Below are 20,698 nucleotides of genomic sequence, written 5' to 3'. Positions count from 1 at the left end.
CTCTCTCTCTCTCTCTCTCTCTCTCTCTCTCTCTCTCTCTCTCTCTCTCTCCCTCTCACTCTCCCGATGCGGTCGCTTACGAGCGTGTTAAAGCACGTGTGTGCGCGCAACCCCCGCGGAAAGCTGCCAACCGGCACGCCCATTGGTGGCCGAAGGGAGCTTTTTGGGTAGCACGAGCGGGGTTAACCACACCCAGTCGAGGCGGAACAAACACCCCCGCTTTCGCCGTTCCACTCGGACCCACGGTGCCTCCGCGCAACGGCTCCTCTCCGTGGCGCTAATAATACGCCGATATACCACCGATTCTCCGCCACCATGGCTCTACGTGGGAGTCCCGAGTGTGGCCGCTACGGTACGCGCACCACGTCGACCTACCCAAGACACTGCTAATCGCGCGCCCATGCCACGAGGGATATCCTTAACCCACGATTTGTCCGCCGCCACCGCCGTCGTCGTCGTCGTCGTCGCGAGTATCCGCGAGTACCGATCCGATTTAGGGGTCGTGGGCGAATCACGAGTGCGCGCACTGGGGTTGCAGGGCTCTCCCCGTCGGCCCGTGTCGAACTAACTAGTGTCCTCGAGCGTGTCGGGATCAGTGACATCTGAGGGGGGCAAGTGCGACGATGGGTACGATGGGTTCGCGTTGACACGGCCGGCCGGGTCGGCTTCGCTGAGGAGTGACCCCGCTGGGTCCGAGAAGAGAGTGTACGAACGATCGCGTAGAACGGTCACGGGTCGTGGAGGCCCTGACGGAGGCGGTGGTGAAGATGACGACACGTGAGTTCAGGTAAAGAAAGATCGCCTCCTCACTAAGCGGGTAATGTGGAGGATGCAGGAGGGCAAGACCGTGTCGTCGCTAGGACCGGTCGTCCTGCCGCGAGAAGAGGCCGACATGCGTGGCGGCCTGTCGCTGCCGCCGCAGGAGAGGAGGCACGTGTTGTTGCACGTACGGACCGGCGAGTCTTTCCCGAGGTATGACAGCGTGCGGCAACAGCAGCAATCGCCGTCGAGCTCGCCGACGATACTACGGTCCATCAGCGCGACCGTCGAGAAGGACCAGTACCATGAGATAGACTCGCAGCTAGCTAAGGAGAAGAGATCCGACGAGGAGGAAGAGCAAGACGAGGAAGAGGAAGACGAGGTCGAGGATGAGCGCAACGCCACGTCCACCAGGAGAAACGTGGTCGAGGATGAAGAGGACGACGAGGAGCAAGAGGAGGAGGAGGACGAGGAAGGCCAGCAACCCTCCGAGAGACACCGCAACGGCGGCTACCACGAGGACGAGGACGTCGAGGTCGACGTGTGTCGCGAGGAAGCCGACGAGAGCAACCCCAGCAGCCCGGTGGACCTCACGGCGCCGTCGTCGCGGGGTACCACCGCCACCGAGCAGTTCGTTCATCCGTTCACCAACCGCGGGGTGCATTCTTTCAGCTGTGTGCAAAGTGGTGCCGGCCATCCGGCGGCCGGTCACGGGACACCAGTGTATATATCCGGACACGGCGCTACGGGCTCCGCCGTCATGACGGTGTGTACTTCCGGTAGCACGGCGCGCACCACCGGCACGTCGACCGGTGCCATCACCACGACCGCCAGCGCGGTCCAGCAGACCAACAGCAAGCGGTGCCTGGCGTTCTCCGTCGAGAACATCCTCGACCCGAACAAGTTCACCGGCGGTCGCGTCGTCCACAGCCGCGTGCAGCATCGTCGACACCGGCGCGCCGGCAGCGTGCAGGAAGGTGAATAAAAACAACTGGACCTTTCGCGACACGAGAGACTTCCGATCTCTGCGCGCACGAGAGACAGGGAGAGAAATAGATAGAGAGGAAGAGAGAAGCACCGAAACGCACCGACTATTCGAGCAAATGAACTAAGAATAACCGGACGCGCGCGCGCGCGTGACGGCTTCAGCGGCGCGTTTCAGGCAGGATTTAATTGCTTCGAGGCGGGCACCGCTCACTACACGTCGTCCTTTCACAAAGGCTAAACTCTGTCCCTTTCGCTACGTCCGGAAAAAAATCGACCGAGGGACGTCGGACACGCGTATTATTTGCAGCTAAATAATAACGCGAGTATCAATTTGCGGAATAACAATAACTATTGTGTAATTTTGCGCGCGCCGACTCATCCGCGATCAGTCATTCTAATTGTCAAATAACTTCTAATTTCTAATGGCGTGCACACATCTAAATGGCGATTGCAGTCACAGTGCAAAGTAAAGGTACCAGTGTATAAGTGTCTAATCGTGGATATTTTTATTGTTTTGGTCTTTAAGTACGAATGTGCGTGTTTAAACTTTTAACATAGAGTATATGTATATTCGCGATATATACATTTTATGTTTTGAAAGCTTAAATAGTCTTATTTGGGATGAGCAAAACATAATAAGAATATAAACAAAATAGTTAAATAAAAGTATTTAACACGGGATATATATAAATATATCAAATGTACAAAGTGAGTCACTTAACATTAAATTTTATAACATATTTCTTTATTGTTTTTATTATATTACAGAAAAATGAGTAAAGAATAAATGGTTTGATTAAGCGGGTTGGTTGACAATATTTGTCCTTTCTAATCACGCAATTTATTCCTTACATATTTTTCTCTAATATAAAAAATTAAAAAAATATTTAAAAATCTAACGATAGATGACCCATTCTATATGCATGTATTCTATGTTGAAAATTTAAATATTCATATTTAAAAACAAAAATAAAAATACATAAGAATATAGCAAAATACACATATTTAATATATAGAATGAATTTTTAGATTCTCTAAGATATTTTTATCGTTTTTTATATTAGAAAAAAATGTGTAAGGAATAAATTGTGTGGTTGAAAAGATTTTGATAGATCACAATATTTATTTCTTCCAACCGTACAATTTATTCCTTATGCATTATCCTCTAATATAAAAAAACAGCAGAAATATTTTAAAATTGTAAATAGTTTATTCTCTATACATATATTTTATGACAATTTAATTTGTGTTTAAAGACTAAAATAATAAGAATGTATACAAGAATATATAGTACAAAACATATATATAAAGAATATACAAGATATGAGTCACGTAACGTTAGAATTTAAAATGTCTCTGTTACTTTTCATATTACAGAAAAATGTGTAAGGAATAAAGTGTGTGGTTAGAAAGGCTGGCTGATCGCAGCATTTATCCCTTCCAACCCACACATTAATCCCCTTAATACAACAAACAGAAATATTTTAGAATCTAACCTTGGGTAACTCCCAATATGTTGAAAGTTTCAACATTCATATTTACAGACCAAAACATTGAGAAGCTTCAGAGTTAGACACGTGTCCAGGCGTCGATACCTTTACCTCAATTGTCAATCAATCGCGAAGTAAATGTTTACCACGCCAACGACGGGCCGTCGCGCGAACAGAATGATCCGATCAGCTGTTCGCTGGCAAGGAGCAGAATCGAGATTCCGCTGAAGCGAAAACTCTCGTAAACGAGTAGTATATTTTTTCGCGTCCGGTGTTCGCGGCCGAGCGCCTTCAGCCCTCCCGTGACGCTCAGTTAGTCTTCTCTCGCTTCTTCCTCGTTCTAACTTTAGACATTAGAAGGCGGACTTCTTCTGCGGCGATCGTGCAATTTCGGGAGCTGTCGGGCTATTTGCGTGTACGACGATACACGGGGATTCCGGCAAAAGTGACGACGACGCGGAGGGTACGTCGCGTCTCGCGAACGGCACGGAACTCTTTCGGCGTCTCATTAACGCCGCGAGCCCAATTAAAGCGCGATCGCGAAGCGATAAACGCGCGCCCCCGCGCTCAACAAGACGCCGCGATAAACGTTAATTTGCTCGAAGGAGCCAGCCGAGGGTAACGCTAGCGGTTAAGTAGCTGTATGGAGGAGTTACACGCTATTAGAAGGTTTACCCGAAAGACTATATACGCGTATCATTAAATTCTGACGGCTGCGGAATAATTAACATCGACCGTGTACAATTAGTTGGCGGAGAGCTCGGCAGCGCCTCACGGTGGCGGAAACGCGTGCATGTACACACACAGACACACATTCAGAGACACGCACGCTCGCATACACTGTCAGCTGTTGCCAATGTCAAGCTTATTTCGTCAGCGATTGTCCTGATATATCTTCGTGCGTTGGTGCAACAAACGTATAAACAATCAAGTTGACCCCAAGATCGCGCAACGATACCACGAGCTCGCTCTTTCGCGCCCCCCTTCTCTCCCAAACGTATCTCCCGCGCCCTCCACGACGGGACGGGGAGGATTTTATCGGTGGCGAATCGCGCAGAGTTCGGCGACCGTTCGCCGGAAAGAGAGGATCCCAATTTCACAGTTGACTTTCGAATTTAATGGAGTCTGGCAGACGGGCGGACGAGAGAGAAAGACAGAGAGAGAGAGGGAGAGACAGAGAAGTGGTCCTGCGGGCTGATAAGGGACGGAAGAAGCATCCCGAAGAAGGGGTGAAGCGAGGCAGAAGCGGACGCTACGGCGGCGGCGACGGCGGGCAGGGGAAGCGACCGGGCGGCGGCCTGTCGGAGCGTGACAAATTGCTCCGCTAATCTGCGTTAACCAGTCCTTGAACCCCGTCATCGTCGTCCCTTTATCCCGGTACGGGACACCGGGTGCTTGCGAAATCAGCGGCCGTTCGTCCGGCCTTCGTGGCCGCGAAGGAAGAGGGCCGTCTCTCTCCTCAAGGAACGCAGGAGAACGAGGGCGCATAGAAGGACGCGCGGGAAAGAACGCGACGCGCGCGCACGATGGATCGATCGTGGCCGTTGAAATCGAGATTACACGATTGTCGGCTCATCCATCTTACCGGGATGGTCGGCGCTTCCCATTAAAAGTGCATCAGACCTGAGCCAATCCGTTTCGACTGCCGCCACCGCCACCCGGGATCTCTTCTCTCTCTCTTCCTCTCCTCCACCCCCGCTCCCGTCGGATCCGCCGACGGAATAATATCGTCGGTTGTTATGATAATCGCGCAGCATCGCGCCGTATCGCACCGCATCGCGCCAAGCCGCCCAGAAAATTGGCTCTTCTGCATCACAATGACTTCTGTCTCTCTTCGTCCCTCTTTCTAGCTTACGTACCATATCTCTTTCTCTCTCTCGCTCTCTATCTTTCTCTCTCTGTCCCTCTTTCTCTCTCCCCGAAGCTCCCGACGTTGTCGCGGCAGCCACGGAAGTCACCCTTCGCGTTCACGACCCGAGATCTAGGCTCTTCCGCTAGATTTCGACGAAATTTATAATTATCTTACGTACGCCTCGGGAGCGCCGAGTAGATCGCGCCGATCCCGTATATCGCTTCTCGCAGCTGCTGCATTTATAATCAAGGATGAAAAGGCTCTTGCGTCGGTGTGATACATATAATTATACTGTACAAGCGGAGCTAAATGTCTCATATTTGATGTAATTATAACTTTAATTGGCCTCATTATGGATCCTGTTTTAAATTCTATTTTACAGTCCGCGTTACTTTATATACATACACACTTTCTTTCCTCCCTCTCTTTTTCTCTTATATGTTATCGTACCAGAAATCACGTAGGAGTGTTAGAATGATACAGCGATTGCACGTTCTATCGTTATCGTTAGAAATCTCCATTGAGATAAATTGCAGAAGCGCGACTCGGCGCAGAGGCGCTCACGGATTTTGTTTATTGCGTGTACCCTGATCGTGCCACTTGTCGTTAAACACTGTCATTGTGTTTAATGAGGAAAACCGAAATGAGATAAGTATTCTCGTGCCAGTCGCTTTTGTCGTAGCGCCGCCACCGACTCCCCCTTGTGTACCCTTAACGTACCCCTCAGGGACCTCGGTATACATCCCCAATCGCTTCGCTCGCGCGCAACCCGCCCGATCGTGCTTAATGAAGAAGATCTAAACGATACGAATGGTACTGCCGCGCGCGATCCTACCCGCCATAAAAACGCAATGACAGAAACGCTATCTGCAGTCGTTAATTCCCCGATGGGACCCAATTAATTTCGCGTTCGCACAACTGTCCCGCCGGCCAACACGCTGTTGATAATGTTTCTCCCGAGAAAAACGCTTTCATTGTCCGCAAGGACGCATCGTCCTTTTCTTTATTCAGAAATAGAAACCTGCTTTTATTCATCAGGTATAATAATCTGTATTTATTATATCCTAATAGAGACTTATATATTTATTATATCCCAACAGAAATCTATATTCACTCTAAAAAATATAATATTATTCTTAGAGTAATCCTCTTGTACATATGACCTCAAAAAGATTCTTCTGAAACCTACACTAAAATATCGTAACGCTCAAAGAAAAAGAATTCTAGTTGCAAGATGTTATTTCTTCTAATCCCGTGTTCTAAATGAAAACTCTTGTCAAGAGAATATTCCTTTTCTTTTAGAGAGAGACTTTTATGGTAAAGATTACTATAGGGTTTCGTAACCGAGGAATAGATCGACATTCTGTAATAATTCAACGTCATCCTATCATTTCATACATGCTATTTACATATTGTAGAAACTGAAATGTGCTATTAAAACACTTGCTTTCAACGAAACCTACTGTTTCCAGCGAAATTTAATTTCTAAAAACTGAGAGAAACGATAGTTGTTGATTTAAAAGTCAATTTAACGTAAAATCTTTTTAGCGAAATCTACTGTTTCCAGCGAAATTTAATTTCTAAAAACATAATAAAATTGAAAAAAATTTATTTATTTTTTATTTATTTATGTGAAAAAAGATCTATAATATTCTCTGTATTGAAGTGAACTATTAATAGGAAATCTACCAGATATTATTCTAACCTTTTTCCTTTCGAATTAAGAAAAATATGTTTATTGAAGCAAAATGACCTCTTACTAGGAATTTCTACACTGAAAAAAAAATGTTCGATATATTTGTGACTATAATCACATAGAAAAATAATTATTATAAATTGCGTTCAAAAAAATCATATTTTCATCAAATTTCACTGTAATGTTAGCGATAATAACTATATACATTTTATATGCATATTGCTGTCAATTCCATGTTAAAACAACCAAAAAACATGGTTGAATCCAAAAATAATTTTTTACTTAAATCAACAATTTTTTTCTCTGTTTTTTCTCTCATTTCGACAAAAATCGAAATTCCTCTAACTTTAAAATATTGTGCTCGGAATATTTGGTTTTAGAAGTCCCCTTTTAATTTTAAAAGAGAATCCTCTTGAGAGAAAGGCCATGTTTAAAAGGATTTTTCTAAGAATAACATAATATTTTTTAGAATTCTGTTAAAAATAAGATTATATTTTTGGGGTGTTTATTATATCCTAATATAGAAACCTATGTTTACCCCAAAATTCTTTTCGAATGATGTCGCGCGGTGACTTTTGTCATCGGCAATCAATACGATTTATGTCTACACATTGCATGCACTGAGCAACATAACGCTTTTGAGCGTTTGATTTGTACACTTGCCATTGCGCGTCGATGTCCCGCGAGGTCCAATCGCCCAGGTCCAGGTCCTCAGCGTCCACCAACGTCCTCTGCAACTTTCATTCGTCGTCCCGTGTCGGTCGCACTTCATTCACTTCACTTCGATGCTTCACTTCGCGATCGCGACAATACTTTTATCGCGTTTAATGATAGAACGAAGAGTACACGATAAATTATTAACGTTTAGAGAATATATTCGCGAGTCACGAATCATGTGTAAAAAATCGCAAGCAGAAAACCAAGGTCGCGAGACAAAAAGCGAAATATCTCGTTCCGCGGGCGTTTATATTTGGTCAAAAAACGAGATTTTTGTTTCGCGAGAATTCTAACTTGTAATTCCAGCTTCGAAAACTTTAACTTTTATTTTTCGACCGAAATAATATTATGACTCGTCACGTGCGAAAAAATTTGCAAAAATTGTCGATCGCGACGACCACCAAATTTATCGCGTTGATCAAAGTGATCAGTCGCGAATTTCGCATGTGATGGCGCAGTTTTGATGCGCAAATTCGGGTGTGCTTTTCACATCGCTTGGAATAATTAGGAGATCGTATCAAATGACTGATCCGGCAATTTTGCGTCTTAAAAATAGAAAAATGTCACACGCGTGTCAAAAGATTTATATACATAAGCTTACTGAAGTTTAATAAGTTAAATGTTTGGCAAAACAACTTAGAATCGGTATTCAAGTATTCGATATTTGAAGTATCCAAAGGGTTATTAAAAATATCTCCTAAATTATTTCAGTATTTGTTGACAGAACAAACGCATATACGCACCAAATGCTACACTGAGAGAAAAGTATTTGTTATATTTATGATTATAATTCCATAACTAAATAATTGTAGTCGAAAAATCCATCTTTGCAAGTGTTTTACTACTACTGTTTGATTAGAACAACGAAAAAATATGATTGTTGCCGAAAATGACGATAATTTGTAACAAGATTAATCTCTTTCTCTCAGTGAGTGTGCAAAAATCTGCAAATTAAATAAATCGCATTGATTCTTTAAACGGACCAATCACCGTTAAACCCACCACCGTGAATCTTTGTTTTTCACTCACCCAAACTCAGGATTTGCCACGTTCTGAAACAGATTGGCTACAGATCTGAAACAAGAAACAGAGCGATTAGATATGAGGGATTAGTGGGATTAATGAGAAAAATATGCGTTAACCTTTTGCGAGATTTATTGCAAAACGCAACGACTTTTACTTGGACTATGCCCCAATTTTCAATCGCAAAGGGTCAAACGCAAGAGGGATGCAATAACTCTTTAAACCCACCTTCGAGCCGATTCTGCTCGGCCCGAACCAGATCCTCTGGTACAGCATCCGCATGTCCACCGTGTAGATCCGCAATTTTCACCAATTTTCTGAAACAAAAAATTAATTTTCTGGTTAATTACACCGACAGTCGTCAATGTGTCAGTCGCAGTCAGCACAATGCTTCTCTTGAGCCGATATAAATAAGAGGTAGTAATTACCTTCGGGATTTGAGAATTCACTGCACATCACGATTATATCACGATAATTACGCGTGCGAAATAATATAAATTATAATAATAAAATAATACAATGCAAAAATAATATAACACGTCACAGGTAAATTTCAACCGACGTCGGGAATCACGCGCGACGTCTCCCGATCTGTTTAACCTCGCGTGAAGGACTGTTGTGATCGCTTATGTTCGCTCGTTAGGTACCGAGACCACGTGACTTCCCACCGGCGGAACGCGACTCGACAACATGCGGTTGTCAACAAGAAAAGGTGTACAACTTTGGGCATTCTTATTATCATGGTCTTTCAATACAAATTAAACACAATAAGAATACATACACTGAAGGAAAAGGTATCTAAAAATTAGTAAATATATATTTGGCTGGATATTAGTAGCATTCTTTTATTTAAATGGAACAATTGCTTTTAAAATTTTCTTAAGGTTTTAAGAAAATGTATATTTTCTTATTTGAACAATATTTTATATTAGTATAAGTATGCTTTTCAACGTAATATTTTATATCGGTTTGTTTTATATAAAATGTTATGTACACACACACACACACACAAGTAAATACACACGAAAAATATATTTACTATTTCTTGGATATTTTTTCTCTCAATGTATGTTCTATGTGAAAAGTTCAAAAATTTATATTTAAAGACTAAACCAATAACAATGTCCAGAATTAGGCATGTGTCCAGGCATTGATAGTTTTGTTTTACTTATTCGTTTATTTAATATTCTCTATATCGTATACGCGTATACACTCATACACACATACACACACACAAATTTCGACTTTATATTTTATCTTATTTCATTTTTCCTTGACACTCAAATTCCTTGACGTTCAAATATACATTGAGAAAATTTAATTGAAAATTTATTTGCGAGATATAAAGTCTATTTCAGCGAAATAAGGTTTATTTCTGTGAAATAAAATTTATTTCTATAAATAAACTTTGTATTCCACGAATAAATTTTCAAGTATTTTTTTTCCAGTGTGTAATTCCCCCGTGATGACAGCCTCTCGAGATAATTGTCAAAATAAGCAACGATTCATCTCGAGATTAAAGTAATCAATCGGCATCACGAACAAGAGACAACTATGACATAACAACATATCTTTGAAAAAAAATTCGAGGCAAAGAAAAGAAAGAAAAGAAAAATCAAGCAATGAATTAAACTTCCGAATGTAGAACGCACCGATATTAAAAGCGAAATAGATCGGAAAAACCGCTACTCTAATACAACAGACCCGACATCGTCGGGTCACGTGGGGTTCGTTGTACCTGGGGGTGGCCGGTGCAGGACGCAATTGTCTATAGAACGCGGACGACCGGCGACGAAGCGGGAAGAAGGAGAAACAATATAAATTACGCAATTCAATTAGACGCAATCAATCGGCACCGGCCAGGCCAGGTAGATGTGGGGGATCGCGTTATACGGAAAACGAACGAACGAACGGTGGCGGCGGTGTATAGCCGGCGAAAGAAGGCCAAAGAGAACGCGCGGGGGAGGCAGACAGAGAGATGGGAAAGGTAGCCGCTTGGCGGCCTGTACGACGGGGCAAGAACGATCGCGCGTTAACGAGATACAAATCCCATTACGGCGTAAACCTTCTCGATCCGTCGCCCCCTACGGACTTCCAACCCCCAGGCACTGTGCTAGGCTGCAGGCTATGGGCCACGAGCCACGCCAATTCGGATAAAGTCCCGCTGTCTCCTTCTCTTTCTCTGCGTCTCTCTCCACCTTACTTACTCTCTCTCTCTCTCCCTCTTTTTCTCTCTCTGTCTCTCGCTCTGTCTCTCGCTCCCTTCATCTGTCCGTCTCTCTTGCACTCTCTGGCAAGCTTCAACGCCGACATACCGTCCTCGTCGCTTTTCGTCTCTCCTCTCTTTCTCTCTCTTTTTCCCTCCGTGTGTCTCCCTCTTCCTCAACGCTTTTCTCTTTTTCTCCCGCTCGCTCTCTCCCTCTATGGTTTCATTCGGCAGGCTACCCCCACCCGTGGCATCCCAGGGGCACCCCAACCCCCACGGGCCGGAGCCAGGGAATATCTGTCCCCGGGACATCTGCGTGCTGATTGAATCTCCAATCTCCTCTCTCATTGAGCGAACGATTGGCCGTTCTTTCTCTCTTCCTCCGTTTTCCCGCCGTCTCTCTCCCTCTGCTCCTCTCTGATTCGCGCCCGGATCGTTCGCAGGCTCGATCGGTGACTCCGGTCGCCTGATCGGCCGTTACCGCAGCTGGACTCTTTCGCGAAACGCGAGCGATAACTCGTCGCATCCTCCGTCGTCTCTCGGTCAGGCGAATATCGAGTTAAGCGCACGATTTGCGGTCATCGAGCGCGCGCCAGTCTTGAATTGATCATTAACTGCCCGTGCAATTGGCGCCGCCGTAGTCGAGAGGTAATCAACGGTGCTAATTGTATCGATGTCTCTCCGTACGCGGATCTTCCCCAGTAAGAAGTTGCCGGCTTGACGAGTCTATCAAATCTATTCCGACGACTTTCCTCGAGATCAATGCGATGGACTAAAAGAGACAGCACTCAAGTAGAAAAATTTCCAAACTGCTCACTAGCCAGAACCTGACTAATGTTTATTGAATATACTTATTAGACTGTAACTGTTCAGAAACTAGACAAAAGCTATTAGTTATTTATTAGGTCAGATAATAAAAATGCCAAGTAATTGCAGGATATTTTTTCTGTCTAATAAAAACTCGAAAAAGTACTGCTCCCTCCCTCTCATGTTTCTTGGCCTGTTATTTACATGGTAATTAAAAATAAAGCTATAACCATCTCAATGATAAATAAATTTGCACGTATGAAGAGATTCTATTTTCTGAAACACGAGTTTCACGTTATTTTTAATATAATACTAAATAAGGAATATCTCACAATATAGAATCGAACGATGGAAGCTATTTGATAGAATTTTGTCACATGGAAAGGTTTGGTAAGAAAGTGGTAAGAAAGTGATTAAAAAGTGGCCAGAAACTGACTAGTTTTATCATTCAGTTGCTGATGAGACAAGCGTCGCCAGGAAGTGGCCAGTTACTAACTAAAAAGAGATCGCTCTTTCTACTTGGGTAGCGCGAAATGAATTCAGCAGCAGGAGTGGCCGAACCCGTGAAAATCACGCGGCGCGATGGGAACCGCGACACCCACGCTGCAATTTTGTCCCTCGTATAATCAATCCTCGTCATCCGACACCGACCCCGGTATATCCGTATCTCTATCTCTCTCTCTTTCTCTCTCGTTCACTCTCCCTCGAGCCGTCCCCGCGGTCGCCTAGCGTCGCGCGAAACACAAAACTGATCCCGTGGTTATTATTTTCCAGACGGTGACTCGCGGGGTGAGTTCGCCTGCGGCAGCGGCCAAGAGGATGAGGAAGGTACACCGGACACCGTCATGGAAGAGATGGAGGAAGATCCCGAGGAGGAGGAGGAAGACGAAGAAATCGAGATGCGGGTGGTGGATCAGGACTCGGGCGGTGTCGGTCGGGAGAACGCGAACGGCGGCGGTGGCGGCGGCCCCAACTCCGCCACGAGCAACTGCAAGAAACGGCAATCTTCGACGTCCTCCACGTCGTCTAGTGGCGTCCAAGTCTCAAACTGTCAAGGTCAAAGTCAAAACGGGCAGAACGGCACGAGCGGCGGCAACGGGGGTGGCGGTGGTGGCGGTGGCGGTGGCGGCGGCGGCGGCGGCGGCGGCAGTAACGGCGGCGGCAAGCCCAGGAGGGCGCGCACCGCGTTCACGTACGAGCAACTGGTCAGTCTGGAGAACAAGTTCAAGACCACCAGATACCTGTCGGTGTGCGAGCGGCTCAACCTGGCGATCGAGCTGCGGCTCACCGAGACGCAGGTAAAGATCTGGTTCCAGAACCGACGCACCAAGTGGAAGAAGCAGAACCCGGGGCTGGACGTGAACAGCCCGACGGTGCCGACCACGCCGCCGCATCCGTCGCCGTACGCGCCTGCCTTCCTCTTCGCCGCGCACCCTCACCAGCACCCGTTGCCGCACTCTCACACACACCCGCACCCGCACGCCCACGTGCACCACCCGCCGCCGGTACCGCCGCCGCCGCCGCCCGGGTACTACCATCCGGCGGCCCCACCTTACCCGCCGACCGGACCGACCTTCTTCGGCCACCATCTGTCAGCGAGCCCCGCGACCGCGTCGGCAGGCCCGCCACCGACCTCGACGCCTTCCTCCACCGGTCTGGCCGGTCTCTCGTCGCACCTACATCCGCACACGCACCCGCACGCGTAGCGAACTCGGCGATGATGCCCCAGCGCCGTCTGCAGCGTCGCCAGCGTCTTCGCCTTCGTAGTCTTCGGCAAGGAAACGGTGAGCTCGTGCGAGCACTCCCGGCCGTGGGAAGAAAAGTATCGGGGGAAGGAAAGTAACAGGAGAGCTACGGGTGCGCGTGTTCGTCGATCGTGGACTTTCGTCGCTCGGGTGAGAGCCGTCTGGCTTCTCGATGCTTGTTTCTCCGCCTGGCACTTGTAACTGTTTTTCCCGGCGAGTCGGTGACAAGAAGTTCGCGCGCAACAGATCGGCGGTTTTGAAAACAACATAAGCAGTTTTATGCGCGAACCAGTAATTCTGCGTGAGAATTGAGAGAATCTGCTCGACAATGGCTGGTGTCCAGCAGAGAAAGCAGCGCTCAGTGAGCGCTTAGGGATCATTGTCTGGACTATTCTCTAGATCCTTGATAGATCCAAAAGAAAATGTATTGAACAGGAACAATGATTGTTGAGCGCTCATCAAGCAGCTTCCTCCGCTGGACGCGGGCAATAACGTTTGTAAAGTAAACGCCAGATTGTTGGGCAACTCCCTTAGTTATGAACATTTTAGAAAATCTCAGTTTTCCTTGCGAGACTAGCGGCATCTGTTCAGTTATGGAGATCTCTTTTGGAATCATAGACTGCAGTCAAGAAGTTAGCTATAGTAATGCTCGTAAAGAAAAACTGGTTTTTCTAGAACACCAATAACTAAGGAAGATTTTAGTAATCCTGGAGTGTTTCGCCTATTCACTCGACGTTTCAGAATATAGAATTCATCCCACGTGAACGAAAAATTCGAATGACTCGACAATCACTCTACTTTTCGAGTGAAACTTCACTTCCAGACATGTAAAAAGAGGAACGCAATTTTACCTAATTTCAATCCTTAAGCTTATGTTGTTTTCAAGATGCGGATGATATACACAGAAAAATGCACATTGCATTCAAATGTTTTATTTGTTTCAAGTGTTACTTAAGCCCACAATATATCGGCGAATCTATCAAAATACGTCATAGCATATTAAATCTATTAAAAATCTAACTATTCACAATGAATTCAAACGGTCTTAAGATGCATTCTGAATCATAGTAAGTTTTTATTTCAATCAAGAATATTCAATTGAAACAAAAATTTTATTTGCTCGCTACACAGAACTGAACGTTTTCTTCGATAAAATCTTATAATATTCTGGCAAGGAGAATATAGATTCTTCTTCTGAGTACACGATAATGAACTTTCCTCAAATCTGTGATATGTGGAGCATATTTTAAAATTATTATCAAGAAAGTATCCTTTGAGATAATCGTTAACTAAAAGAAAGAGAACAATGATTGTTTTTCTTAGCAGTGGAATGACTTTTTTCTGTGTGTATACGATACTTTGGCGTCGTCACGGAGCAATTTCTGCTCGGAGTGTATAGATAGCTCGAGAGAGAAAGAGGCAGGGAAATGTTAAAGCTTCATTAAGTACCTCGAATCAAATCGGGTAATGTTTTCGTTCGTTGGATCATGAACGCGTAGGCCGTCGTAATGTTATATTTTGCCTTCCCGTTGGGCACGTGGGGCGACTCGATAGCGTAATCGGTTTACGTAGGGTGACGTGCAAAAAAGCAGCGTATCATTTCGGCGCGCGACACCGGCCAAACATTTAAATTCCGAGCACCGGGCCCCGGGCAACGGTGGACGGAAGGAGCAGCTCCCTCACGAGCGCACTCGTCTCCCGATAGGTGACACGACAAGAAGCACAAAAATGACGAAAACTGATCGAACAAGTTCCGATCGCAGTTCAGATTCTCCAATTTGCATTCCTCGCTCCTCGTTTTTGCGAGCCTTGCGGACGTAAAGACCGAGCAGATCGAACAATGCTATCGGTCATAAGTAACAACTCGTCCGGCGAGTCACATCTCCTACTTAAATAGCAGGAGAGATACCCCGCGGTACTTTTCTCCAAGTGAAGCGGAGTCATGAAGTCACCCGAGTCCTTGTCGTTTTCTCACCTTTGTAACATATTCCGTTCGTCGCCGCGGTTAAAGCGACGAGGCAGAAACTCGTCTCTAAAGGGAAGTAGATTTTATCGGAAACGCTCTTATAGCGGTATAAGGTGGTCGTGTACGCGTGCGTGCGTGCGTGTGTGTATGTGTGCTAACGTGTGTGCGTGCGCGCGCGTGTATGTATGTATGTGTGTGTATTTGCGAGAATGCGTGCGAGAGTGCGAGTGAGACACGATTGGGACAAAATTAGCGAGCAATGTTTCGTGCTGATCGTGCGAAAGAAAAAGAAAGGAAGGAAGAAGCGGGAGGAAACGAGGCATGTCGGGGCGCGACGATCGCGTTCCTGTGTAAAATAAAAGTCATACGTTACGCTCGTAAAAAACTTTCATCCAATGTGTACAGATATACAAACGATCCCCTCTGCGTACCCGAAAAATAAAGATCGACTTTGCGTCGCGTCAAGAGACCGCGCGATATTGTTCGCGTTTGCTCAGAAGGATAATTCACGCGAATTTCTCTTATCTCGCTTACCAACAATCGACAATAAGCGAAAAGAAATGCGAGATTTGATTAACCCTTTCAGGTATACCAAACACCTGCTAAATTCACAATGTATACACCGAGAAAAAAATATCCAAAAAATAAAAAATATGTATTTATTCGGATGCTAATAACATATTTACTTAAGTATAAACTCTTGTATTTAAGTAAACAGTTGTTTTCGTGAAAATCTGAGCTTTTCAAAAAATGTATGTTTTCTTGTTTGAAAAATATTTTACTCTTTAGTATAAGTAAATATGCTATTGGTACCAACGAATAAATATCTTTTATTTTTCTCAGATATTTTTTCTCTCAGCGTTTACGTTCAGATATGTTCTCTCGATTTTTTCCTTTTTCATTCAAGAACATCGTCGACAAAAGTACAACGAACATTGCTCTAAATGAATATTCATCACAAAGTTCGACATCAAGAAAAAGAGAAAACTCGTCATATGATTGATACATGATATATTTATGTCACCTCGAAATTAAATAATTTTTTCAGATTTTCATAAATTCATCCCTGAAGAGGTTAAAGAGGTTTTGATGAATTTGATTTGTTTCAATTTGCACTTCTCGCATCTCGTGCGCGAGCTTTGCTAACGTAAAGAGAATGCTGAAGCTGAAAACTTTACCAATAGAATTACAGTTGCTTTTGCGCAATAAAAGTACGTGCAAAAATAGATAGAAGTATTGCTCAATATGTGACAAAAATGAAACAAAAATGTAAAATCTCAAGCTGTCAATTAACGTAATATTTGCCTAATCCAAAAGTTCTGCAGCTTGTACATAATGAAAGTGTGGATGCTGCAAACAGAAAAATTTTGAGGAACATTGCTTCGAATTCAGAAGTTTAAGAATATTCGAAAAGTTTACAGAAAGATTTCTACACATGTGCGTGCGTGATTAAGTTTTCATGTGAATATGATAAAACAAAGTAACACACATTTACGTAAATTCTGTAAGAAATGCGAAAAGAATAGCGCGATTGATGACGATTGTCTCTACGTTATTGACATTTCTGAACCATTAACTTGAGCATCCCCTTAAGATCGATCAGAATCACAAATCATAAATAATATCTCGCCTGCAATTGTTACAAGTGATTCGCAAACATCCGCGAGTACCACTCAGATATTAAAACTGCTACGATTGCGCGTTCCTCTTTCAGTTTTAATTCCTACTATCATGATGGCCGATACATCGCCGATGCATCGAACCAAAATCGATCCAACCTGATACAGCTCCTTAATGCGCTACGCTACGTTTCTCCTTACGGAGAAAGAGCCATAAGTTCAATCAAGGCGACGCTGAAAGCCAATTGCTCCGTATCTCGGAATCTCGAGACCGTAATTGCTTTTCTACCTATCGACCTACCTTCGCTCTGTCCAATCCCCGAAAGCGTGCCGATTAGGCGCTTTCTTTATCAACCCTTAACGAGCGAAGCCTTGGATTTCGTCCGACCTCCTCAATAACGCGACTCGCCTGATCTCTACACGAGAAAAGCGACTGGTGTTTTTTGGCGTAAGAAGAAATAAGGGTAGTTGGTCGTACAGTGACGACTCTGCCACAAGAAGAGAGAGAGAAAGAGAGAGAGAGTGAGAAGCGCTAAGTGAACTGAGCCATTAGAGGGCCGGATGGTAGCTCGTCTCTGTGCGTTAGCCGCTTTGAGACACAGCCTTCGCTGCAAAACCGGCGATGTCTTCCACGCGTAATTCCACGCGCATAGTGCTGCCTTGTTCGCGACTTCCAAAGGCCGCCACGTTCAATTGACGGAAAATTGCTCGCGCCTTGCTTTGATGCTCAAATTAGAAGCTACCCGACGCGACGACACGCGTCGTCGGCGACCTGACCGCGCGCTTATGCGTGTCTTAATTATGAATTGAAGGTAAGAGTGTCCTTCTCTCTCCGTTACCTCGACCGGCACAAAACGACTCGTCGAGTGTGCAGCTGGCATTGTAGGTATGTCTCGTCAATCGTCCCGAGTCTCTCGCTATTAGAGAGAAGAGAAGGAGACTGGTCTTCTCCGAGAAAAAATGACTTCCCGTCTCGAAGAAAGGTAAGTGTCGATCTTTAACCTTTCCAATCCGGAGAGTCATTATAGTGACGCGTCAGAGGTCTCATGTTTTCTTATCAATTCACCATTTGACACATGCAAAAAAATTCTAGTTCAAGGACTGTAAAAGCCGCCTAAAAAATCACTCAGAAAAAGGTCACTTATTCTTTTCAGTTTTGTTTAACGTCAGCTGAAAATATAAAATGCACCAGTTTTAAGTGATTTTTATAAGAAATTATAATCTTCGTCATTTTGACCGCGCGTTTTGATAGTTCTATACGGGAGAAAATCTTAGTTTGTGCAACTGAACAGAAACTCGGTGAAAATTCGACGATAACAAATGATATTCTGCTAGTGCAACTGAAAATATTTGATTGAACATTCAGTATCTGTATTTATACTTGTTTGAGAATAACTGAGAACAATTGGCTGAATAGAGATCTCCTGCAGAAGAATCTTTCTGCTTCTACACTGAAAAGAGAAATACTTGAAATTTGTTTGTGGGATATAAAATTTACTTCTGTGAAATGAAGTTTACTTCTGCGAATAAACTTCATATCCCTTAAGTAAATGCTCTAATATTTTTTCTCAGTGTATCAGCAAGTTTTTCCAATCTAGTTCCTTATGACCACGAGAAATTCAGTTGCAACAGCAGAATTATGTTGTGTTAGTGTTCATCCGCGGTACTGATGTGGTTACCGCGACGGGCATAAGTACGATACATCTCGATGTAATGGCACATCCAGTGAAAAAGGAGCGGCAATTTACGAGAGCTTCTAGATCCATGCGTCCTTTCTTCCGCACTTATCTCGACTGCGCCGTCGAGCGAACGTCGAAGCAAGAGTCGGGAGAAAGTTAAATCGACGCGAACGGGAATACGGAAAGGAGAGCGACGAAAGAAGAGAAAGACAGATAGACAGATAGAGAGGAAGAGAGAGGAGACGGGAGGATCCGTTGGGGAGGGAAGATGATCCGAGGGCGCTCGAAAAGGTAGGAGTGGCTGTCGGTCGGTCGCCGGACGATTCTCTCGAATTAATTCTTAGGGGTGGATTTGGGAAAGGGGCCGCCGCCGCCGCCTCTGAGCGGTGTGAGTAGAACGAGTGGACCGTGAAATAACCAACCCCCGCGCGCGCGCCGGGCGACACTCGCATCCCCCGGTCGTCTCTGCGTTTGGAACATCGACAGTGGCGTAACTTCGTTCTAGGCCTCTGCAAGAGAGAGAGAGAGAGACTCTTTTCCTGAGAAGAAGAAAACCTCTCTCTCTCCCTCCCCCTCCTCGTGTCGCCGAGCTTGCAGTCGCGACCAAGGAACATAAGAAGCGCTTAATTAATGATAAACGCCGCGCTCGTTACGTCGCCGAAAGAGAAAGACGAGGAGGATGGGTGGAAGGTAGAGAGAGATCTGTGCGCTCCTAAACGACTACGCGCGTCTGGCAAATTTATTTCCACCGCTTAAACGTCGTCGCGGAAATTATCTTAATCGGCTCTAATCTAGCTATTAATTAGCCTCGCTCTATACTTAGTTTACAGGGATATCTCTTAATTGTCGCCGCTATTGTCGAGCACGCTGCGATTACGTCGCGACATGCACACCAAGTGCTAACGTCTCTACTGTCCTCCAGATAATCGTGATTGCTTGATTCATGCAGCGCGTCTCGAAGCTCTCGCGGTGCGTACACGACGAGAAGGTACTAATTTCGAAAGGTGGACATTTTCAAAGGGTCTGCCGCGCACATGTCCGGGTAGAACGAGAAGTCATGATGACGTCAAGATGTCGAGGAAATGACTATGTACACACACACAGAAAGTTCTCGTTCTACTGTTAAGAAAGACGAATAAATTCCACTTATTCTCCTTCTTTCAAGCAACGGTTATCCTCAACAAAAAATATATTCTTGACAATAACCTTAAAATATGTGCTCGTTAAATACCACAAATTTCAGAAAAGCTCATTGTCATGTGTTCTAAAGAAAAATGTGTCCTCTCCACAAGAATATCGTGAAACTTTACCGAAGAAAAAGTTCACTCGACTCTGCGTGGTAAGCAAGTCGAATTTTTGCTTCAATTTAATATTCTTGATTAGAGTGCTAAGCAAGTGATATTTATTTGAACCATATATTTCTTGTGTGTGTAAAACCTCATATTTCGACCGATCATTTCCTCGTCACTTGAACGTCATCGCGAGTCTGCTGCACCTGGCTTCGGATGAGTGAAGAATCATCGTGCGGGATAATTATGCAGAGAGACTCCGAGGCCGGTAATTCGCACGATCGCGGGGCAGAGCGGGAAATCAGGCCGAGCTGTGAGCGGGGCGCTCACAAAGCGCGAGCATTGACGGGCCGAACAGAGTTGTACGCGCTGCTGTTCTCGGATTCGTATGGGGGATTACCCGCTTGAGGTCGTGAGGCCGCACGCACCGAGAGCAGCAAGGCAGGCACGCCACTGCAGTCAGTCCGTTCCAGTTAAGCGTGTAATAGTTCAATAGCTGTCGCAGTCGCGTCTGCGAACACGCCGAGGCTCACTACTGCACTTTGCGCAACCCCCCGCGTATTTATACGAGCGTATTTAATCGCGCATTACGCCCCGCGGTGGTTCTCTATACGTCTCCCCCTTTCTCGGGGCGACGAATATCTCGTGCCGGATTAATTCCGATCGTTCTCTGTTTTTGTTTTCGTTCCTTTCCCCTTTCTTTTTTTCGCAAAAAGAAACAGAGCTGTCGGCAAATGTCCAGTGAAACTCGCGCAGCGCATCCGATGCGAGATGTGTTCGAAGTTTCCAACGAGGAAAATCGCATTGTCGCTTTGACCCGCGCCTTCTCTCTCTCTCTCTCTCTCTCTCTCTCTCTCTCTCTC

At 45.2% G+C, this 20,698-nt stretch overlaps 1 protein-coding gene and 1 long non-coding RNA gene across 2 annotated transcripts; one reads left to right on the top strand and one right to left on the bottom strand.

Annotated features, from left to right (window-relative positions):
• Nucleotides 1-350: 350 nt before the first annotated feature.
• On the top strand, nt 351-15,563 carry LOC116840441 (protein lingerer-like). The gene is made up of 2 exons (XM_032807143.1): nt 351-1,736; nt 12,312-15,563. Exons 1-2 carry the CDS (start codon nt 821-823, stop codon nt 13,241-13,243), a joined length of 1,848 nt encoding a protein of 615 aa, XP_032663034.1. The 5' UTR covers nt 351-820; the 3' UTR covers nt 13,244-15,563.
• On the bottom strand, nt 8,531-9,124 carry LOC116840449. Its single transcript, XR_004377358.1, has 3 exons — nt 8,953-9,124; nt 8,753-8,841; nt 8,531-8,575 (listed from the first exon to the last, which is right to left on the bottom strand). It is a non-coding gene; the product is annotated as an uncharacterized LOC116840449 (long non-coding RNA).
• Nucleotides 15,564-20,698: the final 5,135 nt, after the last annotated feature.

This window comes from Odontomachus brunneus, unplaced genomic scaffold (genome assembly GCF_010583005.1).
Source record: "Odontomachus brunneus isolate Ranch 3 - 2012 unplaced genomic scaffold, Obru_v1 Obru_scaffold_010, whole genome shotgun sequence".
NCBI classification, from domain to species: Eukaryota; Metazoa; Arthropoda; class Insecta; order Hymenoptera; family Formicidae; genus Odontomachus; species Odontomachus brunneus.
This window is presented reverse-complemented; position numbering and strand designations above follow the sequence as displayed.

Bases quoted from the DNA above. Each gene is read 5' to 3' on its own strand.
- LOC116840441 (XM_032807143.1), top strand. From the start codon at position 821: ATGTGGAGGATGCAGGAGGGCAAGACCGTGTCGTCGCTAGGACCGGTC. The intron at 1,737-12,311 runs GTGAATAAAAAC...ATTATTTTCCAG, and splicing joins CGCCGGCAGCGTGCAGGAAG to ACGGTGACTCGCGGGGTGAG.